The 23,045-nt window shown below is 44.3% G+C and overlaps 1 protein-coding gene across 1 annotated transcript in view; it reads right to left on the bottom strand.

The window, feature by feature from the left end:
* The window catches only part of LOC126337786 (uncharacterized), a 68,724-nt gene that overhangs the window by 16,639 nt on the left and 29,040 nt on the right, over positions 1–23,045 (bottom strand). Inside the window, exon 4 of the mRNA XM_050001498.1 lies at positions 18,534–18,708. Coding sequence (XP_049857455.1) covers positions 18,534–18,708 — 175 coding nt within the window. The remainder of the gene's footprint in view (positions 1–18,533; positions 18,709–23,045) is intronic.

Raw genomic sequence — 23,045 nt, 5'->3', positions numbered from 1 at the left:
CACGGGATACATGCGGACGTGCATTGTCCTGTTGGAACAGCAAGTTCCCTTGCCGGTCTAGGAATGGTAGAACGATGGGTTCGATGACGGTTTGGATGTACCGTGCACTATTCAGTGTCCCCTCGACGATCACCAGAGGTGTACGGCCAGTGTAGGAGATCGCTCCCCACACCATGGTGCCGGGTGTTGGCCCTGTGTGCCTCGGCCGTATGCAGTCCTGATTGTGGCGCTCACCTACACGGCACCAAACACGCATACGACCATCATTGGCACCAAGACAGAAGCGACTCTCATCGCTGAAGACGACACGTCTCCATTCGTCCCTCCATTCAAGCCTGTCGCGACACCACTGGAGGCGGGCTGCACGATGTTGGGGCGTGAGCGGAAGACGGCCTAACGGTGTGCGGGACCGTAGCCCAGCTTCATGGAGACGGTTGCGAATGGTCCTCGCCGATACCCCAGGAGCAACAGTGTCCCTAATTTGCTGGGAAGTGGCGGTGCGGTCCCCTACGGCACTGCGTAGGATCCTACGGTCTTGGCGTGCATCCGTGCGTCGCTGCGGTCCGGTCCCAGGTCGACGGGCACGTGCACCTTCCGCCGACCACTGGCGATAACATCGATGTACTGTGGAGACCTCACGCTCCACGTGTTGAGCAATTCGGCGGTACGTCCACCCGGCCTCCCGCATGCCCACTATACGCCCTCGCTCAAAGTCCGTCAACTGCACATACGGTTCACGTCCACGCTGTCGCGGCATGCTCCGTATGCCACGGCAAACTGGCTGACACTGACGGCGGCGGTGCACAAATGCTGCGCAGCTAGCGCCATTCGATGGCCAACACCGCGGTTCCTGGTGTGTCCGCTGTGCCGTGCGTGTGATCATTGCTTGTACAGCCCTCTCGCAGTGTCCGGAGCAAGTATGATGGGTCTGACACACCGGTGTCAATGTGTTCTTTTTTCCATTTCCAAGTTTCTTTTTTTTGTTTGGGAGGTGAGTTTTGAAGGTTTTCGAGGGTTTTCTTTACACAGAACTGTCAAAAGTATGTATATTGAAATATAGTGGAAGGGGACAATAAGTCGGTACTCTCTGCCACTCGAGAGTTTGACCACAGTGATAACATAGTGCCGGCCGTTCCTAATGTTGGATCCGTGAGCAGCTTCTGCCTAGTGGTTGCCTGGGTGTCAACTAGTCTTTTAAACCAACCCTGCTTGAACACCCAGTCAAAAGCAGCTGTCAGAAATAATCACCGTGGTAGTGACGGATCCCTCAGAAAAAAATTAATACAAGCGTGTATATTTTTATACATATCAGTTTAAAAATTTCGTAGCTGGTCTTATCCGAGTAAAGGAGGATGAAAGCTAATTGACTCACTAACGACACGGAATTATAGAACTTACAAGTTACGTTTAATACAAGGTATTTCTTCGTTCCTTGATTGAGGGCCTGCTCACATAGATGCAGTCTAAGAAGAGTGCACACCCACAGGCTAACTGCTCCTACAGGCAACAACTATACATGGTTTGTGGGACCAGAGGTAGGAACAACAAACGAAAGGAAAGACCTTCCACAAAGAAAATGTAATAACAAAAAACTAAGTTTCATGAGACAAGCCGGAAACGACTGAAGGAGACAGCGTTCTTTTCATTAGGCTTGTGCAGACTTAGCTTCCGGACCAGTGTTCACAACTGAAGTGCTGGGGGCAACACAGATAACTGTGGGTGCAAACTTCAGTTTTATGTTCTGTAAATAATGACGTTATAGAAATTGTGAGAGTTTTTTCCTGTTATAGTTTCTACATTATTTGCATGACATTTTTATTTCTCGAATTTTCAGACATATGTTACTCAAAGGGTAGATTTTTCTGAAATGATTATTATTAAATTAAAATATTTTATACAGGCTGTTTGACTATCATAGGTTCAAACGAAAGGGGTGAGCAGAGTACAATGAACAAGCGAATTTGTTATATACATAATGGTCAGAAACAGTCTGAAAAGCTTGTAAGGCTGTTGCAGGGTAGATTGTGCTCACAAATAATTGTTTAAAAAATCTGGTAAATTGTGTCATTTCTGGGTTACTTAGCATTGAAGTTAGGCAATTAGACAATTGTGCATCAACAACTAGTGTCAGCCTTTCTCATAGAGTACATAATAGCACATGCAATAACTGACCCTTTGGCTTGGGTTTGGTCTTTACTACCGTCCCCAGTGCAATTTTTGTATTCTTCTCTTATTCGGTTTTAGGAAACCAAACAAAAACCACATTTAGTGACACCACCTCTGTTGGGACACATGGATTTAAACATGCGACCGCCTAATTGACTGACTTTTGAGCTAATTAACTTGCAAATGGGTCAATGTGTATCGAACTTTTTTTCTTAACAATTGGTTCTGACCACTCCCTACCCTGAAGCACCTTCACAAGATTTATAGACCGTTCCTAGTCACCCTGTGTGTAAAGCAGTATATATATGTATGTCCACACTCTGCCTCATGAAACCCTGCATCGATTTCTACCAACTTTGGCACAGTAACATTGGGCCTCACGATTATCAGCACTGTGTGGTTTATAACCTCCCAGTTCCAATAGGAGTGGAAATACAACCAATGACTTTTCTCCAGCATTGGTATACGGGCTGCCCTACATAACAGAAATGTGTGGAATGGTATCAGCCTCCCAAATCAACCTGATTTGCAGTGTAGCCTACATGTCAGGGGAAATAAATGATTTTTTTATGCCCCTGATATGCAGCCTGTCCTGCATAACAGGCATGTTGTGGAAATAGTATTGACCTACTTTATTGTATCATGGGGGCTACATGTGCTGATTGGTTGAGATGGATAGAGGAGGGGGTGGATAGAGTGAGGGGAGGAGGGATTCAGAGAGCAGAGGAGGAGATGCATGAGGCAGGTGGAAGGTGTAAAGCGGTAGTGAGCAGGTGAGAAAGCAAGAGGGTAGATGGAGATCGAAGGAGAGAGAGGGAGGAGGGTATGGTCAGAGGGAGGGGGGCGAGAAAAAATGACCAGAGAGAGAAGGTAGAAGAAAAGGACAAATAGAGGAGGAGGATGAGCTGGAGAGACACGGAGAATGGGGAGAAGAATTGACAGAGAGAGATGGGAGGATGAGATGGACGGGCAGGGGGAGGAAGAGGTGCACACAAAGAAAGGGAGCAGAAGGTGTGTTGAAAGCATATGTGGGTAAAGCTGCAGGGATAAGGCTAGCAATCCCAACAAACACAGGTCCGGAAAATTATTGTCTCCCCAATACGACATACTACGATTGAACACCTGATCAAATTATAACCGTTCTTGAGGATACAAAGTGCAGCTGTGCACTTCAGGACAAACTAATAACAAAAAGTGTCCTATGTGGCCACTGTTCATATGGAGACAGGATCCATTGCATCGTCTCAACAATGCTCACACACATTGAAAAATCTGTTCTGTGTTCCACATGTACTGACAGCCACCCATAATGCATTCCTGGAGCTCATCGATACCATCAACAGGGCTGAAATACACTAAAACTACACACTTGGTAACGTCAACAACACCGAATACACTTGTGTCAGAACGCTATTTGCCGGTTCTCAGCCGTCCGTGATGATGATAAAATCAAATGAAGGCAGTTTATCAGTTTGTAATCTACGCTCCTGTTGTGGCGCTTCGAGATAAACAAGTTCTTAGACATTATCAGTGTGTAAAATTTGCATAACTGCACTTCTTCATATGTCGAATCAGAAAAATTATTGGTTTTCAGACCAATGTTAAATAAAATTGTTTACATGTCTCGTTGCCCTTTACTCACCCCTTTCGTCTGTACCTATAACAGTCCAACGATCCATACATTTTATTGCAACTACGCAATTTATTATTACTAGATAAAAACATTTTACTCATTTTACGATAGTAGCAGATCCCTGGTAATTCATGCCCTGGTATTTCGAGGTTGCGTGTCTTACGATAATTAATATTTTACACGAAACTGGAGTAAAGATCTGTTTTTCATACTTTATCTGTATGTTCGTTTTACGCGTTTTCCAATGTGTTACATTTTTTACTTTCTTTCACTTTTCCATGTTCAATACAGGTAAAACTGTCTCACTTAGGGTTTTCGTTCACAATGTACAGAAATAACTTAGGCCTGAGACTGCTACTGCATTTAGATTACAGGTGGACAGGTTCTGTTATGTTTCGAGGAGCGCACTTGCTCTTTCTTTGTTGTTCCTTCAGTAACTAGAACAGCCTGACCATCTGTTGTACAGTCCACAGCATCCTTATTTGTAACGCTATTGTTGTGCCTACTCAGCAACCGTGTTGTATGTACTGTATTGGTTGTGTAGTAAGAACTGCACTGTGGTGAGACACCGTGTGTCACGTTAATTTGAAAGTGTTGTATGTTATGTGTAGTGTACTGTACGCATGCACTGTGTATTTTTTAATCTTTTAATTCATACATCACAATGAGTAGTAGCAGTAAGAGAAAATTTGCACCGTCGTATGAAGAACTGGAGGCTGTGAAAGACTAGAGAAATGAAAAACATTTAAAAAATTGCTGCTGACTGTGGAGTCGGTGAAGTGACAGTTGGAGAATGGTGCAGAAACAGAGACAAAATTAAGAAGTTTTTATCAAACAAGTATTCTACAGTATTCCGTCAGTGAAGAAATCTCTGTTTTTTTGATACTCAGGTTTGACAATGAAAAAACTCGGTTTTTGATAGATTCCTTCACTGACAGAATACTGTAGAATACTTGTTTGATGAACACTTCTTAATCTTTGTTCGTTTGGTTTATTCAAACAGATATTCTGCAAGAAATTTTTTTTTTTAGAAATGAGTTAACGGGAGGTGAGACGATTTCACTGCAAGTTGAAGATGGTTGGATAGGTGGAAGAAGCGATAAGACATAAGTCAGCTTGAAATTTGCGGTGAAAAACTTTCTGCGGATCCTCAAACTGTTATATAATTTTGTGAGAAATTGAATAAAAATAATAGAGAAGAAAACCTTGGTGCTGATTATTATACAACTACGAAGAAACAGGGCTAAATTGTAAAATGCTTGTGTAAAACTCCAGCTTCAAAAGAAGAAAAGGCTGCTCCAGGCTACAAAAAACGTAAAAAGAGGTTAACCCCTTCTTGCTGCATCTAATGCAAGAAGAGACCATAAACTGAAGCTGCTGGTAATAGGGAAGTATGCTAAGCCTAGAGATTAAAAAAAATCACTGCTTCTGCACTGACTGTTACACAGGTCCACTAAAAATCTGCTTGGATGGACAAAAATATATTTAAGAAGTGGATTTTCAACGATTTTGTTCCAGAGATCAAGGGATAAGTAAAGAAAAAGTACTTGCCTTCCAAAGAAATCTTAACGGTTTAAAGCAATCTTAACGGTTGACAACGCTGCTTCACACCCCGTCGTTTGCTTCAGACGCTTCTACAAACAACAGAAGGTGAAGAAACCATCAAAGAATTTCTAGAAAGCTACGATAAAAGATGTAGTTTACATGATTTACCCATTGGTTTAGTGATGTTTCTGTATTGTAATTCGTGGTAGCCTCACCCCCAGTAAGCTCGAATGAACGGGGCTCCACTGTATTATTATATTTAATTATCATATGATAAAATTAAAAGGTCATATGCAAAATTTCTATCCCAGCTAGGAATCGAACCCAAGACCCTGCAATATAGAGGCAGCGACGCTGATCACTTTTTTTCACTTCTGTCACACTAGCTGTGGACATTATTGTTACTTTGTTTAAAGTGGGGGTAACAGCAAGCTATATATGGACAGAGAGAGGGATGGCAAACTGTGTCCTTCCAGAACCAAGCCCTGCACTTCCAATTAATCCCAGTTTCATTTGCATCCAGTTGCTGTGCACATAAGAATGTGTCACATGCTCCATTACTCCTCGACTTCTGTTCTCTACGCAGAAGGTGGCTCAGTTATGGGGTTAGCTGTGTTCACATGGTCGCAGTTAGGCCTCACTATTTGGCTGTAGGAACCACACACAGGTGCACGTTATTTGGACATTCTTGCTGACCATTTGCGTCCCTCTCTTGCATGAGAGAACCCTAGTGATATGTCACGTTTCAACAGAATAATGCGACATGTTGCCGCTCTTTGGCTGCAAGAAGATTGCATCATGAACAGTTTGTTGAACTCACGATCATGGATAGGCAGGACCTGCAGTTGACCCAGTCTGATTCCAATTGAGCTTTCATCTCTTGCTGCCGAAACCTGTGTATGCTCGATGAATTCAGCATCAGTTAAACAAGAATTATTCTGGGTAGCACTGCAAGATCTCTCGAAAACGAGTTCAGTATCTCATAGTGCCCGTATATCGACGTCTTACTGCAGTTATAAGCCTTACCGAAGAGAGACAAGCTATTAACACCACATTTATTGCCTTCCTATGAGCTTTGGCCACTCAATGAACATTGTTTGTCTAAAAGTACCTGGACGCCCCTCTGCAATGTCAAACTGACCACTAGGTGTCACAAGAAGCAGACCCACCAGTAAAATTGCAGTGTTATTCTGAAACATTGTAAAAAGAGAAACAAAATTATATTTGGAGTGCTTTGTTTGTTGAATATAGTCAATTATAAAATAATTGTGTCTATTAAGAAGCCAAGGGGTTTCTTTTAGTACTCACCGACGCCTATAATCATTATCGAGTGCTGCTAGCATCCCATTGTACTTTGGCAGCCAAAGTAGGCAAAAACATCCCATCCCCTACGATTTTCTCACCCACATATATTGTACCTTTTCAACCTATATTACTGTCACTGATTTCAATATCGATTGTAGATTCCCTGCAGAACTTCAGCGGTGGCTTCATTTTACAGACTCCCTCCAAGATGACATTGTTTCCATCCCACAGCACACCTGTCCTGAAAGCAACACCACCCCAGGTGCCATCCCAGCATCTCCAACCTCCTTGGATGGCTCAATGTAGAAGTCCTCCATCCAACTGGAAGTGACACCTACCTATTCTACTAACCACCTTGTACACACTACCTCGTACACTGCACCTCGCTCATCTCCAGTACCATGCACCCATCCTAGTTCTGTCCTGCAATTATCCACAACTACTTCTGCACCAACTGAAATGCTTACCGAGAATCCATAGATGCCCAAATTGGAGGCCACCCCCTAATCTTCCAGCAACGTGACTATGTCCCCCATGCCACGACATTTCTGTAGCAGGCCTTGTCGGGCATTATGACTGCCCACATCCCTACTAAGATCATTTATCTTTTTATCCCACTCTCCTGCCCTCAAGACCTATTCCTTCTCCAAGAAGCCTGCAGCTGCTGACTAGGATAGACTAGCACACGACTTGCAAATACAGAGACACTTCAGATATTTACTCAACGCTGAAAATCGCCGGGACTGGCGCCAGACGTACACCAGATTCAACGCCACATTCCACATTAACTCTTCCAAGTTCTGCAAAACATTCCATTAACTCTCTGACAGTCATTCCATCCTTCACTACGCACTACTCCACAACAATTGTTCCTTACCTGGCAACCTGAGCTAAACTAATCACTTTGCATTCTATAACATCTTCTCAATCCCTGACGACCCTCATTTTGATTACTCCCTCTTTCCTACCATCCATGAATGCACAAATACCACCGTCGTACTGGTGGCTCCCAGCTTCCAATATTTGGGCAACATACCACAAACTGAATTGAACACCCAACAGCTCACAACATAAAACAAGTACTTCACAGAAAACGCAACGCATCCCCTAGTCACGACTGCATTACGTATAAAATCTCAAAGAATGCCCTATCTCGTTTATAGTCATTCTTATAACCCTCTCCACAGGATACTATCCTAGCTGTGGAAATCCTCCAAATTGCTACTTTTCCTCAAGCTGCAGAAACACTATACTGATACCTTCTCCTAGCACCCCATCTGTCTTACCTCACTGTTTAACGAGGTCTTCAAATCCAGCCTCTCCAGATGCATCCACCAATACCTGAACCAACACGACACCTTTCTCAGTATAAAGTGTGGCTTTCTCCCACCTTCTCTGGTATTGAGCAGTCTTGCACTCACCTCCTATCCAATCAGCTCAACACCCGTAATTTCGCTATCTTCATCTCGCCTGACGTAGATAAAGCCTACAACTGTGTGTGACATTCTAGTCTCCTCTTCAAACTCCAGACATACGCACTTCCAATTAACTTATCACCCTTATTGCAGCCTTACTATCAAATCGCCCATCCTTTATCACCATTAACAACACCATCCAATTGTAGGCGTGCCCCTGGCTCCATCCTCCTCTCCTTTACCTCCTCTACACTCCTGATATGCCGAAACTCCATCAATCCACTTCCTTCAGTAGGCTGATGATATCGCTTTGCTTAGCCTCTATCCTACATTACAGAAATCCCAACGATCTCTCCAAATACACCTCAATCAGTTTAAGTCCTTGTGTAACTAGGAAACCAGTAACTTCTGTGATACGATATATGAACAAATGCAAACATACCAACGTTATAACGCTACTAATGTCTAAGAGTATGTTTATTTCGAAACGCTGCAAGTGAAGCGTAAATTGCAAACTGATAAACTGCCTTCATTTGATAACCCCCACAATACAGCTGAATAAAGTAGGTTAGCACTGTTCCAATAACATGCCTGTCAGAGAGGGCACGCTGCACATCAGGGGCTTGACAATTATTTAATGTCCCTCACGTACATGCCATCATGCAAAGCAGATCGATAAAGCAGGCCTATACTACTCTGACACAACACACTTGTCATGCAGGCCACAATACATGTTGGGGCCAGAAAACCATTTCTTGTCCCTGAAATCTAGGCTGCCCTGCAAATCAGATTCATATGGCAGGCCAATACTATTCCCACACAAGATGATCGTTGTGTAGGGCATTCCATATGCCAGAGGCAGGAAAAACCATGTTTTTGCCCGTATCTCCACTACTGGAGCTAGAAGGTTATAAACCCAACATTGCTGGCACTTGTCAGGCGCGATGTTTCAACCATTTCAAAACCCAAGCAATAATTATAGGACGCACCATCCACACATTGTCTCTCCATTGCTTCTGCCTTACCATTTATGGCCGTCCTACCCAGTTAACCAAAATATCTTGGACTAAGCATTGATTGAGAACTTACGTGGAATCCACAGCTACTAAACTTCTAACAGAAAGTCCGGAATAGACTAAAACTTCTAAAACTAATAACTGGCCGAACTTGGGGACTGCATCACTCGACTATCCTCCACACCTACAAATCGCTGATCAGACCCATCCTTTGCTACGTAAATGTTGCACTGGTATCTGGCACCGCCTCCTATAAGTTTTCTAAGTCCGTCCATATCTTGAACGCCATGCACTCTGCCTCGCCTTACACATCCGATTACCTTCCCCCACAAGGATCCTTTACCAACTCATTAAATTTTCGATTCTCGCCACTCACGCTGAACATCTCTGAACAACCTATACCGTCTGCAAATACACTACTGGCCATTAAAATTGCTACACCAAGAAGAAATGCAGATGATAAACGGGTATTCATTGAACAAAAATATTGTACTAGAACTGATTCGTGATTACATTTTCACGCAGTTTGGGTGCATAGATCCTGAGAAATCAGTACCCAGAACAACCACCTCTGGCCATAATAACGGCCTCGATACGGCAGGGCATTGAGTCAGACAGAGATTGGATGGCGTGTACAGGTACAGCTGACCATGCAGCTTCAACACGATACCACAGTTCATCAAGATTAGTGACTGGCGTATTGTGGCGAGCCAGTTGCTCTGCCACCATTGGCCAGACGTTTTCAACTGGTGAAAGATCTGAAGAATGTGCTGGCCAGGGCAGCAGTCGAACATTTTCTGTATCCAGAAAGGCCTGTAAGGACCTGCAACATGCAGAGCGCATTATCCTGTTGAAATGTAGGGTTTCGCAGGGATCGAATGAAGGGTAGAGCCAAGGGTCGTAACACATCTGAAATGTAACGTCCGCTGTTCAAAGTGCCGTCAATGCGAACAAGAGGTCACCGAGGCGTGTAACCAATGGCACCCCAAACCATCACGCCGGGTGATACTCCAGTATTGCGATGACGAATACACGCTTCCAATGTGCGTTCACTGCGATGTCGCCAAACACGTATGCGACCATCATGATGCTGTAAACAGAACCTGGATTCATCCAAAAAAATGACGTTTTACCATTCGGCCACCCAGGTGCGTCGTTGACTACACCATCGCAGGCGCTCTTGTCTGTGATACAGCATCAAGGGTAACCGCGGCCATGGTCTCCGAGCTGATAGTCCATGCTGCTGTAAACGTCGTCGACCTGTTCGTGCAGATGGTTATTGTCTTGCAAATGTCCCCATCTGTTGACTCAGGGATCGAGACGTCCCTGCACGATCTGTTACAGCCATGCGGATAAGATGCTTGTCATCTCGACTGCTAGTGATACGAGTCCGCTGGGATCCAGCACGGCGTTCCGTATTACTCTCGTGAACCCACCGATTCCATATTCTGCTAACAGTCATTGGATCTCGACCAACGCGAGGAGCAATGTCGCGACACGATAAAGCGCAATCGCGATAGGCTGCAGTGCGACCTTTACCAAAGTCGGAAACGTGATGGTACGCATTTCTCCTCCTTACACGAGGCAGCACAACAACGTCTCACCAGACAATGCCGGTCAACTGCTGTTTGTGTATGATAAATCGGTTGGAAACTTTCCTCACGTCAGCACGTTGTAGGTGTCGCCACCGGCGCCAACCTTGTGTGAATGCTCTGAAAAGCTAATCATTTGCATATCAAAGCATCTTCTTCCTGTTGGTTAAATTTCGTGTCTGTAGCACGTCATCTTCGTGGTTGTGCAATTTTAATGGCCAGTAGTGTAACTTCAGTAATCCCATAGTTTGCTCTCTATTTTGCAAACCGCTATACCACTACCTTCCCCCAATCCCACACATATGCGCCCTGCACATACTCTCCCAAAGACACTTCAACTGTCTTCCCCTCCCAGATCATGAAATCTGTCTCTACAGTTGCCCATCCTATCAAATTTAAACACACCCCAAGCTTTCCACCTCTTAAGTATTCTTTTCCTTTCTCTGTGTTCCCAATATTTCCCCATCCCCTCTTTCTCGTTGCACCCTTCTTTCCCTACCTCCATTTTACCCATCGGATTTTAGCCTCACCGATATTCCCTCTACTCCAACTGCTCTTGTATGCAAGGAGTCACTCCTATCCCATTGGTACTACGCAGTAGTCTTCCATCCTTATAGACCACCCTTCATCCCTTTTCAAAGACCAGCATTCTCCCCTTCAACAACATACTACCTATTCTAGGGCAGGTCCTTCAAGTTTCAGCGCTAGTGATGTGCTTCATGTTACATCAGTGTTCTGCATCATGTTTTTAAATGTACTCTTATTGTGTTCAGCTTTTACCTTTTGTTACTATTGTTTTTAACAAAAAGCGAAGGAAGTCATGTCTCTTACTACACACATCAAAATAAAGTTTTGCATCACCCCAATTCCTAGAACTCCTGAGGACAGACGTTTACTGTAGATATTGTATTACAGGCACAGTTCCTTTGACTGTTCAGAGATCTCACTAAACCCGCCCAGAGATGTAAAGAACCATGCATGTGCAGCGTCTATTAGACGGAGGGAGTCCGACAGCCAATCAGTTGCAGTCATTCCTCCAGGAAGGAGGTACACGACTCGTGTTGTCTGTAGCTCAGCCACGCCTAGACGGTCAATACCGCGGTTCGATCGCGTCTGCATTGTTACTTTGTGCAGGAAGGGCTCTCAATAAGGGAAGTGTCCAGGATTCTCGGAGTGAACCAAAGCGATATTGTTCGGACATGGAGGAGACACAGAGAGACAGGAACTGTCGATGGCGTGCCTCGCTCAGGCCACCCAAAGGCTACTACTGCAGTATCCGAACGCTACCTACGGATTACGGCATGGAGAAACCCTGACAGCAACGCTACCATGCTGAATAATGCTTTTCGTGCAGCCACAGGACGTCATGTTACGACCCAAACTGTGCACAATATGCTGCATGATGCGCAACTTCACTTCCGACGTCCATGGCGAGGTCCATCTTTGCGAATACGACACCATGCAGCGTGGTACAGTTGGGCCCAACAACATGCCGAATGGACCGCTCAGGATTGGCGTCACGTTCTCTTCACCGATGAGTTTCGCATATGCCTTCAACCAGACAATTGTCGGAGACGTGTTTGGAGGAAACCCGATCAGGCTGAACGCCTTAGAGACACTGTCCAGCGAGTGCAGAGCGGTGGACGTTCACTCCTGTTTTGGGGTGGTATTATATGGGGCCGACGTACGCCGCTGGTGGTCATGAAAGGAGCCGTAACGGCTGTACATTACATGAACGCCATTCTCCGACCTATAGCGCAACCATATCGGCAAGGCATTCGTCTTCATGGACGACAATTCGCGCCCCCATCGTGCAAAACTTGTGAATGAGTTCCTTTAGAATAACGACATCGCTCGAGTAGAGTGGTTACCATGTTCTCTAGACATGAACTCTATCGAACACACCTGGCATCGATTGGGAAGGGCTATATATAGACGACGAGACTCCACCAACCACTCTGAACGATCTACGCCGAATCTACGTTCAGGAGTGGGACAATCTGCACCAACAGTGCCTTGATGAACTTGTGAATAGTATGCCACGACAAATACAGGCATGAATCAATGCAAGATGACGTGTTACTGGGTATTAGAGGTACCGGAGTGTACAGCAAATCTGTACCAGCACCTCTGAAGGTCTCGCTGTATGGTGGTACAGCATGCAATGCGTGGTTTTCATGAGCAACAAAAAGGGTGGAAATGATGTTTATGTTGATATCTATTCCAGTTTTCTGAACAGGTTCCAGAACTCTCGGAGCCGAGGTGGTACAAAACTTTGATGTGTTCAATTTCTTTTCACTTTTAAACAATTTTTTAAATTCACTGTCAGTATCCCACGTTTCCGTTTAGAGTTTTTCATTGCATTTAGTTTCCTTGTCAGTTGACTGAACAGCAGGTTGACTGTAGCAAGCTAATCGGCTCCTAGCGTGGAAACCTCAGTGACTGACCATCCAACCGAAAGCCGATATGGAGCGAAGTGGGATAAAATAACAAAAAAGGAAAAAGAAAGGCACCTGATATCTATTGTGGCAGTTGTAACACCTACAACGCCTCTCGGTGTTAATAAACCAAAATAGCTTCCAAATTAGCTCCCATGCCCTCGAAATATAAATTCAGATAATGTCCCAAGCCCCTCCACAAGTAGTAATTTACGAAATAGAAATAAGAGACAAATAGAAGGAAATCTATAGTATAAAAATAATAGAAAAAGAAAAGAATTTTAATCATAAATTTTGGAAGCATGGGAGGGGGAAAAACGATAGAAATGGTTAAATTATTAGTTATTCTTATATATGAGAAAATCAATATTATAGTCACAGAACGTAGGTCTTGAACACCAAAGATAGCGTTTACTAAAGTATAAATAGACATACAATGCAATTATGATACTCCAGTCTCTATCTTCTAGTCCAGGGGTCTCCAAACTACGGCCCACGGGCCGAAACCGGCCCGCGAGGGCCGGCAAACCGGCCCCGCGTTAGCTGGCCTAAACAAAATGCAATGAATATATTTTTAAGGTACTTTAATTACTAAATTAAATACTCACAATTACACTGTAGTTCCACTAAAAATATAAAGAAAAAAATACTCAAGTCGTGCTATATGTATTTTGATTTTCAGATTTTCCTTGTCTTTTCGAATTCAAACTTTGAATTGTCCCACACTTCGTCGTCTAACCTACTAGTACAGCGCATAAAACACTAAAAAAATCGTGAGACACTCGCAACATACACACAATCACGCAACAGAACTATCAAATATATGCTCTGGCTCTGCTACTCGCTACAAGACTACATAACTAAATTTATTGTTGCGCCGCTTGAAATAACAATGCGTTGCCGTACTCTACCTCTGTTACGTCTTGCAGTAATAGTGTTGCTAACAATGATTTTGAGATTTCGTAAACTTTGCAGGGCGCTTTCGTGAAGAATGTGCAATGACATACTTTTTCGTCGGTGAAATTCCCCAGAACAAAATACGCCAGAATTTCGGTCAGGTACGTCCTCCAATCAAAATTATGTGATTAAATAACAATCGTAGTTCGTTTCAGTGCTAGCTATTCCCACAACCTTAGATTTTTGCGATTCCATCTTTCCTTTAGCCTTACATTGCGGTGGTCATGGAATGCTAGGGTGCTTTAATCCCACTAGGTAGATCTTGGCCCTTAGGACTTCGTGGAGGAATCAGTGTGGCCCGCTGACTAAAAAGTTTGGAGACCCCTGCTCTAGTTTGTTCGAAGTCAATTAGAACGTACAGCTTTAGGAAGCAACAATAGGAGCTTTATTAAACCAGGGCGCAAGAATAAATCACGACGAGATTGTTTTTTGGGAACCATGAATTTCAGTTCAGAATTAAAACTTTTGTCATATTAGAGGAACGGGGACTTTAACGTCACTTCGTGTGAAGATTTAAATATTTTATGGAATTTTTGGACAGATTCGGACTTTGTATTGTGATAGTGGAAAAGCTTTACTTCACACGACTACTGTTCGTGACAGTTTATGGATATTAAACGGGGACAATTTTCTTATCGAAAGTGACAGAACATTATTTAGTATCTCTGATATTGACGGGATTCCAGATTAGCTGTTTCTTGTTGTGGTCTTCAGTCCTGCGACTGGTTTGATGCAGCTCTCCATGCTACTCTATCCTGTGCAAGCTTCTTCATCTCCCAGTACCTACTGCAACTTACATCCTTCTGAATCTGCTTACTGTATTCATCTCTTGGTCTCCCTCTAAGATATTTACCCTCCATGCTGCCCTCCAATACTAAATTGGTCATCCCTTGATGCCTCAGAACATGTCCTACCAACCGATCCCTTTTTCTGGTCAAGTTGTGCCACAAACATCTCTTCTCCCCAATCCTATTAAATACTTCCTCATTAGTTATGTGATCTACCCATCTAATCTTCAGCATTCTTCTGTAGCACCACATTTCGAAAGCTTCTATTCTCTTCTAGTCCAAACTATTTATCGACCACGTTTCACTTCCATACATGGCTACACTCCATACAAATACTTCCAGAAATGACTTCTTGGCACTTAAGTCTATACTCGATGTTAACAAACTTCTCTTCTTCAGAAACGCTTTCCTTGCCATTGCCAGACGACATTTTATATCCTCTCTACCTCGACCACTATCAGTTATTTTGCTCCCCAAATAGCAAAACTTCTTTACTACTTTAAGTGTTTCATTTCCTAATCTAATGCCCTCAGCATCACCCGATTTAATCCGACTACATTCCATTATCCTCGTTTTGCTTTTGTTGATGTTCATCTTATATCCTCCTTTCAAGACACTATCCATTCCTTTCAACTGCCCTTCCAAGTCCTTTGCTGTCTCTGCCAGAATTACAATGTCATCGGCGAACCTCAAAGATTTTATTTCTTCTGCATGGATTTTAATAGCTACTCCGAATTTTTCTTTTGTTTCCTTTACTGCTAGCTCAATATACAGATTGAATAACATCGGGGACAGGCTACAACCCTGTCTCACTCCCTTACCAACCACTGCTTCCCTTTCATGTCCCTCGACTCTTATAACTACCATCTGGTTTCTGTACAAATTGTAAATAGCCTTTCGCTCCCTGTATTTCACCCCTGCCACATTTAGAATTTGAAAGAGAGTATTCCAGTCAACATTGTCAAAAGCTTTCTCTAAGTCTGCAAATGCTAGAAACGTAAGTTTGCCTTTCCTTAATCTTTCTCCTAAGATAAGTCGTAAGGTCAGTATTGCCTCACGTGTTCCAGTATTTCTACGGAATCCAAACTGACCTTCCCCGAGGTCGGCTTCTACTAGTTTTTCCAATCGTCTGTAAAGAATTCGCGTTAGTATTTTGCTGCTGCGGCTTATTAAGCTGATTGTTCGTTAATTTTCACATCTGTCAACACCTGCTTTCTTTGGGATTGGAATTATTATATTCTTCTTGAAGTCTGAGGGTATTTCGCCTGTTTCATACATCTTGCTCACCAGATGGTAGAGTTTTGTCACAACTGGCTCTCCCAAGGCCGTCAGTAGTTCCAATGGAATGTTGTCTACTCCGGGGGCCTTGTTTCGAGTTAGGTCTTTCAGTGCTCTGTCAAACTCTTCACGCAGTATCGTATCTCCCATTTCATCTTCCTCTACATCCTCTTCCATTTCCATAATATTGTCCTCAAGTACATCGCCCTTGTATAGACCTTCTATATACTCCTTCCACCTTTCTGATTTCCCTTCTTTGCTTAGAACTGGATTTCCATCTGAGCTCTTGATGTTCATACAAGTGGTTCTCTTATCTCCAAAGGTCTCTTTAATTTTCCTGTAGGCAGTATCTACCTTACCCCTCGTGAGATAAGCCTCTACAACCTTACACTTGTCCTCTAGCCACCCCTGCTTAATCATTTTGCACTTCCTGTCGATCGCATTTTTGAGACGTTTGTATTCCTTTTTGCCTGCTTCATTTACTGCATTTTTATATTTTCTGCTTTCATCAATTAAATTCAATATTTCTTCTGTTACCCAAGGGTTTCTACCAGCCCTCGTCTTTTTACCTACTTGATCCTCTGCTGCCTTCACTACTTCATCCCTCAAAGCTACCCCATTCTTCTTGTACTGTATTTCTTTCCCCCATTCCTGTCAATTGTTCCCTTATGCTCTCCTTGAAGCTCTGTGCAACCTCTGGTTCTTTCAGTTTATCCAGGTCCCATCTCCTTAAATTCCCATCTTTTTGCAGTTTCTTCAGTTTTAATCTACAGGTCATAACCAATAGATTGTGGTCAGAGTCCACATCTGCCCCTGGAAATGTCTTACAATTTCAAACCTGGTTCCAAAATCTCTGTCTTACTATTATATAATCTATCTGATACCTTTTAGTATCTCCAGGGTTCTTCCATGTATACAACCTTCTTTCATGATTTTTAAACCAAGTGTTAGCTATGACTAAGTTGTGCTCTGTGGAAAGTTCTAGCAGGCGGCTTCCTCTTTCATTTCTTAGCGCCAATCCATTTTGACATACTACGTTTCCTTCTCTCCCTTTTCCTACTATCGAATTCCAGTCACCCATGACTATTAAATTTTCGTCACCCTTCACTATCTGAATAATTTCTTTTACTTCATCACACATTTCTTCAATTTCTTCGTCATCTGCAGAATTAGTTGGCATAGAAACTTGTATTACTGTAGTAGGCGTGGGCTTCGTATCTATCTTGGCCACAATAATGCGTTCACTATGCTGTTTGTAGTAGCTTACCCGCATTCCTATTTTCCTATTCATTATTAAACCTACTTCTGCATTACCCCTATTTGATTTTGTGCTTATAACACTGTAATCACCTGACCAGAAGTCTTGTTCCTCCTGCCACCGAACTTCACTAATTCCCACTATATCTAACTATATCTGACATTCCACGCTCCGATCCGTAGAACACCAGTTTTCTTTCTCCTGATAACATCCTCTTGAGTAGTTCCCGCCCGGAGATCCGAGTGGGGGGACTATTTTACCTCCGGAATATTTTACCCAAGAGGACGCCATCATCGTTCAATCATACAGTAAAGCTGCGTGTCCTCGGGAAAAATTACGGCTGTAGTTTCCCGTTGCTTTCAACCCTTCGCAGTACCAGCACAGCAAGGCCGTTTTGGTTAGTGTTACAAGGCCAGATCAGTCAGTGATCCAGACTGTTGCCCCTGCAACTACTGAAAAGGCTGCTGCCCCTCTTCAGGAACCATACGTTTGTCTGGCTTCTCAACAGATACCCCTCCGTTGTGGTTGTACCTACGGTACGGCTATCTGTATCGCTGAGGCACGCAAGCCTCCCCACCAACGGCAAGGTCCATGGTTCATGGAGGGGGGGGGGAGGGGTCCAGATTAGATACTTATTCAAAGAAGGCGATCGTGTGAATGAACTGATTTATTAATAATTATTGTTAAATAAAATAACGTGTTAATTTGAAACTGACTATTCGTCTTGAACTTTACTTCGATTGAGGTTCATATATAATTAGGTTACGTGATTTTCACCAAGAATAAACTGCAGACTAGTAACTGAAACAAATGAACGAGAATCTATTGAACACACTAGTATTAATTTACTTATGGTTTTTTCCTTCAGAACCGGGAAGACAATACGCGTAGTGACTCACTGGGGTTCATTTAAGACGGGATAAAACAAAACCCCTCAATACCAGTCAATGTATAGATAAATTAACATTCCTACTGTCGTGCAAGATACGGAAGTCGGGATAGAGAAAAGGGTCGCTACACAATGCAGCACTGACCCACGATAAACGGTCGAAGGATAAGAAGTTTGTAATGAGAGTGTAGAGGTGTGAGCCCAGCCCACGGGCAGTGAGAGTGTGGGAGACGGTGGCGGGCTGGCTACTCACTCCTGTGGTAGCCGCCGTCGTAGCCGTGGTACGAGTGCGGCTGGACGTCGAGCACGTGGAGCAGCTTGGGCAGCAGCAGCACTACGCCAAAGCCCAGTGCCGCCCCCAGGAGCACACCGCCCAGGTCCAGGCGCAGCGTGCTGCCAACGGTAGGCAGCAGGCTCGTGGCGCCCACCTGCAAGAACCCAGGAACTCACTGCCAGCCAACACATCTCACAAGCATGTAATATTTCTGGCTTAGTCAGCTACCATATTAGGCTCCAAGAAGCTGTTCCCAGAGCAGTGGAGATGCAAGAAGTGTACAGGGTGTTACAAAAAGGAACGGCCAAACTTTCAGGAAACTTCACTTAAAACGTCCGGGCTGACAGGCCGCGGTCGAAGTATAAAACTGTCTCCTGACGTTTCGTCTCCGACTGCGGGAGACATCCTCGGAGGTAAAACGGCGAACAGAGAAGAGAAATCGAGGCAGCGCTGATTATATAAGCAGTACAGAGGGCGCCACAGTCGATCACGTGGCGTCGGCTGTGAGATTGTCTCTGGTGATGCCAACATTCTCGATTGAAAGTAATCGATCGTCACGCTTGCGGTGCAACGCTGACATCCAAATTTTATCCAGTTTAACACCTTCGTCTTTCCTGTGAAAATTATTACGATGTTTATTAATCTCGATAGCCTCTCTATACAAGCGTGCATAATAATGCGAGGTTTTTGATATGACGCTTGCCTCACTGAATTTTATTTCATGATCGCCTTCCTGGTAAACATGTTCCGCTACGGCCGATTTATCCGTGTGACCCAGGCGGCAATTCCTCTTATGTTCAACAAGACGGGTGTTCACACTTCTCTTTGTGGTACCGACATAAACCTGTCCACAACTGCAAGGAATTTTATTACCCCCGGTGTAGCCAAAGCGTGTCGTGCATCTTTTGCCGACCTTAAAAATTCTTTTATTTTCCTAGTGGGTCTGAAAGTAGTTTCCACCCCATACTTGCCTAAAACTTTCCCAATGCGATCTGTGACCTTACTAATGAACGGAAGAAAAACTTTGCCCTTGGGCAACTGTTGTTCCTCGTTGCTCCTGATTCTCTGCCTAGAGCGAAATGTTCGATCTATATCCTTGCTGGAATAGCCATTCTTCACGAAAGTTGACCGTAGATGTTCAATCTCAACCTTTAAATAAACACGTTCACAAAGTTTGTACGCCCTGTCTATCAAAGTTTTCATTGCACCTCTTTTTTGTCTAGGGTGGTGGTTTGAATCTTTATGTAGGTAACGATCAGTATGTGTGGCCTTTATATACACCTTATGGCCCAACGTTCCGTCCCGTCGTTTAATCACAGACACATCCAGGAAATTCAATTGCCCATTCCTTTCCGTCTCCATAGTGAATTGGATTTTCGGATTAATGCTATTTAAATGTGTCAGGAAGGCATCCGACTCCTCTGCTCCGTGTGTCCATACTACGAACGTGTCATCGACATAGCGATACCACCTGGCTGGTCTCTTACTGGCAGTCTGCAATAGCCCGTTGTTCAAAAGTCTCCATAAATAAGTCTCCAGCCCGGAAGTTTTAAGTGAAGACAATACCGGCCGTGAAAGCTTTCAGGAAACATTCCTCACACACAAAGAAAGAAAATATGTTATGTGGACATGTGCCCGGAATGCTTACTTTCCATGGTAGAGCTCATTTTATTACTTCTCTTCAAATCACATTAATCATGGAATGAAAACACACAGCAACAGAACGTACCAGCGGGACTTCGAACACATTGTTACAGGAAATGTTCAAAATGTCCTCCGTTAGCGAGGATACATGCATCCACTCTCCGTCGCATGGAATCCCTAATGCGCTGATGCAGCCCTGAAGAATGGCGTACTGTATCACAGCCGTCCACAATACGAGCACGAAGAGTCTCTACATTTGGTACCGGGGTTGCGTAGACAAGAACTTTCAAATGCCCCCATCAATGAAAGTAAAGAGCGTTGAGATCAGGAGAGCGTGGAGGCCATGGAATTGGTCCGCCTCTACCAATCCGTCGGTCACCGAATCTGTTGTTGAGAAGCGTACGAACACTTCGACTGAAATGTGCAGGAGCTCCATCGTGCATGAACCACATGCTGTGTCGTACTTGTAAAGGCACATGTTCTAGCAGCACAGATAGAGTATCCCGTATGAAATCATGATAACGTGCTCCATTGAGCGTAGGTGGAAGAACATGGGTCCCAATCAAGACATCACCAACAATGCCTGCCCAAACGTTCACAGAGAATCTTTGTTGATGACGTGATTGCAGAATTGTGTGCGGATTCTCGTTAGCCCAACATGTTGATTGTGAAAATTTACAATTTGATCACGTTGGAATGAAGCCTCATCCGTAAAGAGAACATTTGCACTGAAATGAGGATTGACACATTGCTGGATGAACCATTCGCAGAAATGTACCCGTGGAGGCCAATAAGCTGCTGATAGTGCCTGCACACGCTGTACATGGTTTCGTGACAACTGGTTCTCCCGTAGCACTCTCCATATAGTGACGTGGTCAACGTTACCTTGTACAGCAGCAGCTTCTCTGACGCTGACATTAGGGTTACCGTCAACTGCACGAAGAATTGCCTCGTCCATAGCAGGTGTCCTCGTCGTTCTAGGTCTTCCCCAGTCGCCAGTCTTAGGCTGGAATGTTTCGTGCTCCCTAAGACGTCGAACAATTGCTTCGAACGTCCTCCTGTCGGGACACCTTCGTTCTGGAAATCTGCATAACCACGTTCGTGATGAACACTAACCTGTTGATGCTACGTACTGATGTGCTTGATGCTAGTACTGTAGAGCGATGAGTCGCATGTCAACACAAACACCGACGTCAACATTACCTTCCTTCAATTGGGCCAACTGGCGGTGAATCGAGGAAGTACAGAACATACTGACGAAACTAAAATGAGCTCTTACATGGAAATTAAGCGTTTCCGGACACATGTCCAGGTAATATCTTTTCTTTATTTGTGTGTGAGGAGTGTTTCCTGAAAATTTGGCCCTACCTTTTTGTAACACCCTGTATAGATGACGAAATGTGGTGTGAGGCGCCAGTGACAGATGTTAGATTCGGGACCATTCCCGTGAGAAAGACCGCCTGCATAGTGCTACTGGTCTCTGACTGGCTGCTGTGTTCGGAGAAAGGGTGCCAAAACGTTAAACTCTAGTTATTATTACACTACTGGACATTAAAATTGCTACACCATGGACAAATGCAGATGATAAACGGGTATTCATTGGAAAAATATATTATACTAGAACTAACATGTGATTACATGTTCACGCAATTTGGGTGCATAGATTCTCAGAAATCAGTACCTAGAACAACCACCTCTGGCCGTAATAACGGCCTTGATACGCCTGCGCACTGAAACAGAGCTTGGATGGCGTGTAAAGGTACAGCTGTCCATGTAGCTTCAGCACGATACTACAGTTCATGAAGAGTAGTGACTGGCGTATTGCGACGAGCCAGTTGCTCGGCCACCATTGACCAGACGTGTTCAGTTGGTGAGAGATCTGCAGAATGTGCGGGCCAGGGCAGCAGTCGAACAATTTCTCTATCCTGATAGGCCTGTACAGGACCTGCTATATGCGGTCGTGCATTATCCTGCTGAAATGTAGCGTTTCGCAGGGGGGGGTGGTTGAGCCACGGGTCGTAACACATCTGATATGTAATGTCCACTGTTCAAAGTGCCGTCAGTGTGAACAAGAGGTGACCGAGACGTTTAACCAATGGAACCCCATACCATCACGCCGGGTGATACGCCAGTATGGCGATGACGAATACTCGCTTCCAACGTGCGTTCACCGCGATGTCACCAAACACGGATGCGACCATCATGATCCTGTAAACAGAACCTGGATTCATCCGAGAAAATTACGTTTTGCCATTCGTGCGCCCAGGTTCGTTGTTGAGTAGCCCATCGCAGGCACTCCTGTCTGTGATGCAGCTGATAGTTCATGCTGCTGCAAACGTCGTCGAACTGTTCATAAGATGGTTCTTGTGTTGCAAACGTCCCCACCTGTTGACTCAGGGATCGAGACGTGGCTGCACGATCCGTTACAGCCATGCAGATAAGATGCCTGTCATCTCGACTGCTAGTGATACGAGGCCGTTGGGATCCAGCACGGTGTTCCGTATTACCCTCCTGAACCCACCGATTCCATGTTCTGCTAACAGTGATTGTATCTCGACCAATGCTAACAGCAATGTCGCGATACGATAAACCGCAATCGCGATAGGCTACAATCCGACCTTTATCAAAGTCGGAAACGTGATGGTACGCATTTCTCCTCCTTACACGAGGCATCACATAAACGTTTCACCAGGGACCGCCAGTCAACTGCTGTTTGTGTATGAGAAATAGGTTGGAAACTTTACTCATGTTAGCACGTTGTAAGTGTTGCCACCGGCGCCAACCTTGTGTGAATGTTCTGAAAAGCTAATCATTTGCGTATCACAGAATTTTCTTCGTGTCGGTTAA

The sequence above is a fragment of the Schistocerca gregaria genome, chromosome 1, assembly GCF_023897955.1.
Source record: "Schistocerca gregaria isolate iqSchGreg1 chromosome 1, iqSchGreg1.2, whole genome shotgun sequence".
Classification (NCBI taxonomy): Eukaryota; Metazoa; Arthropoda; class Insecta; order Orthoptera; family Acrididae; genus Schistocerca; species Schistocerca gregaria.
The sequence above is the reverse complement of the archived record's forward strand: the minus strand, read 5'-3'. Positions and strand labels throughout refer to the sequence as shown.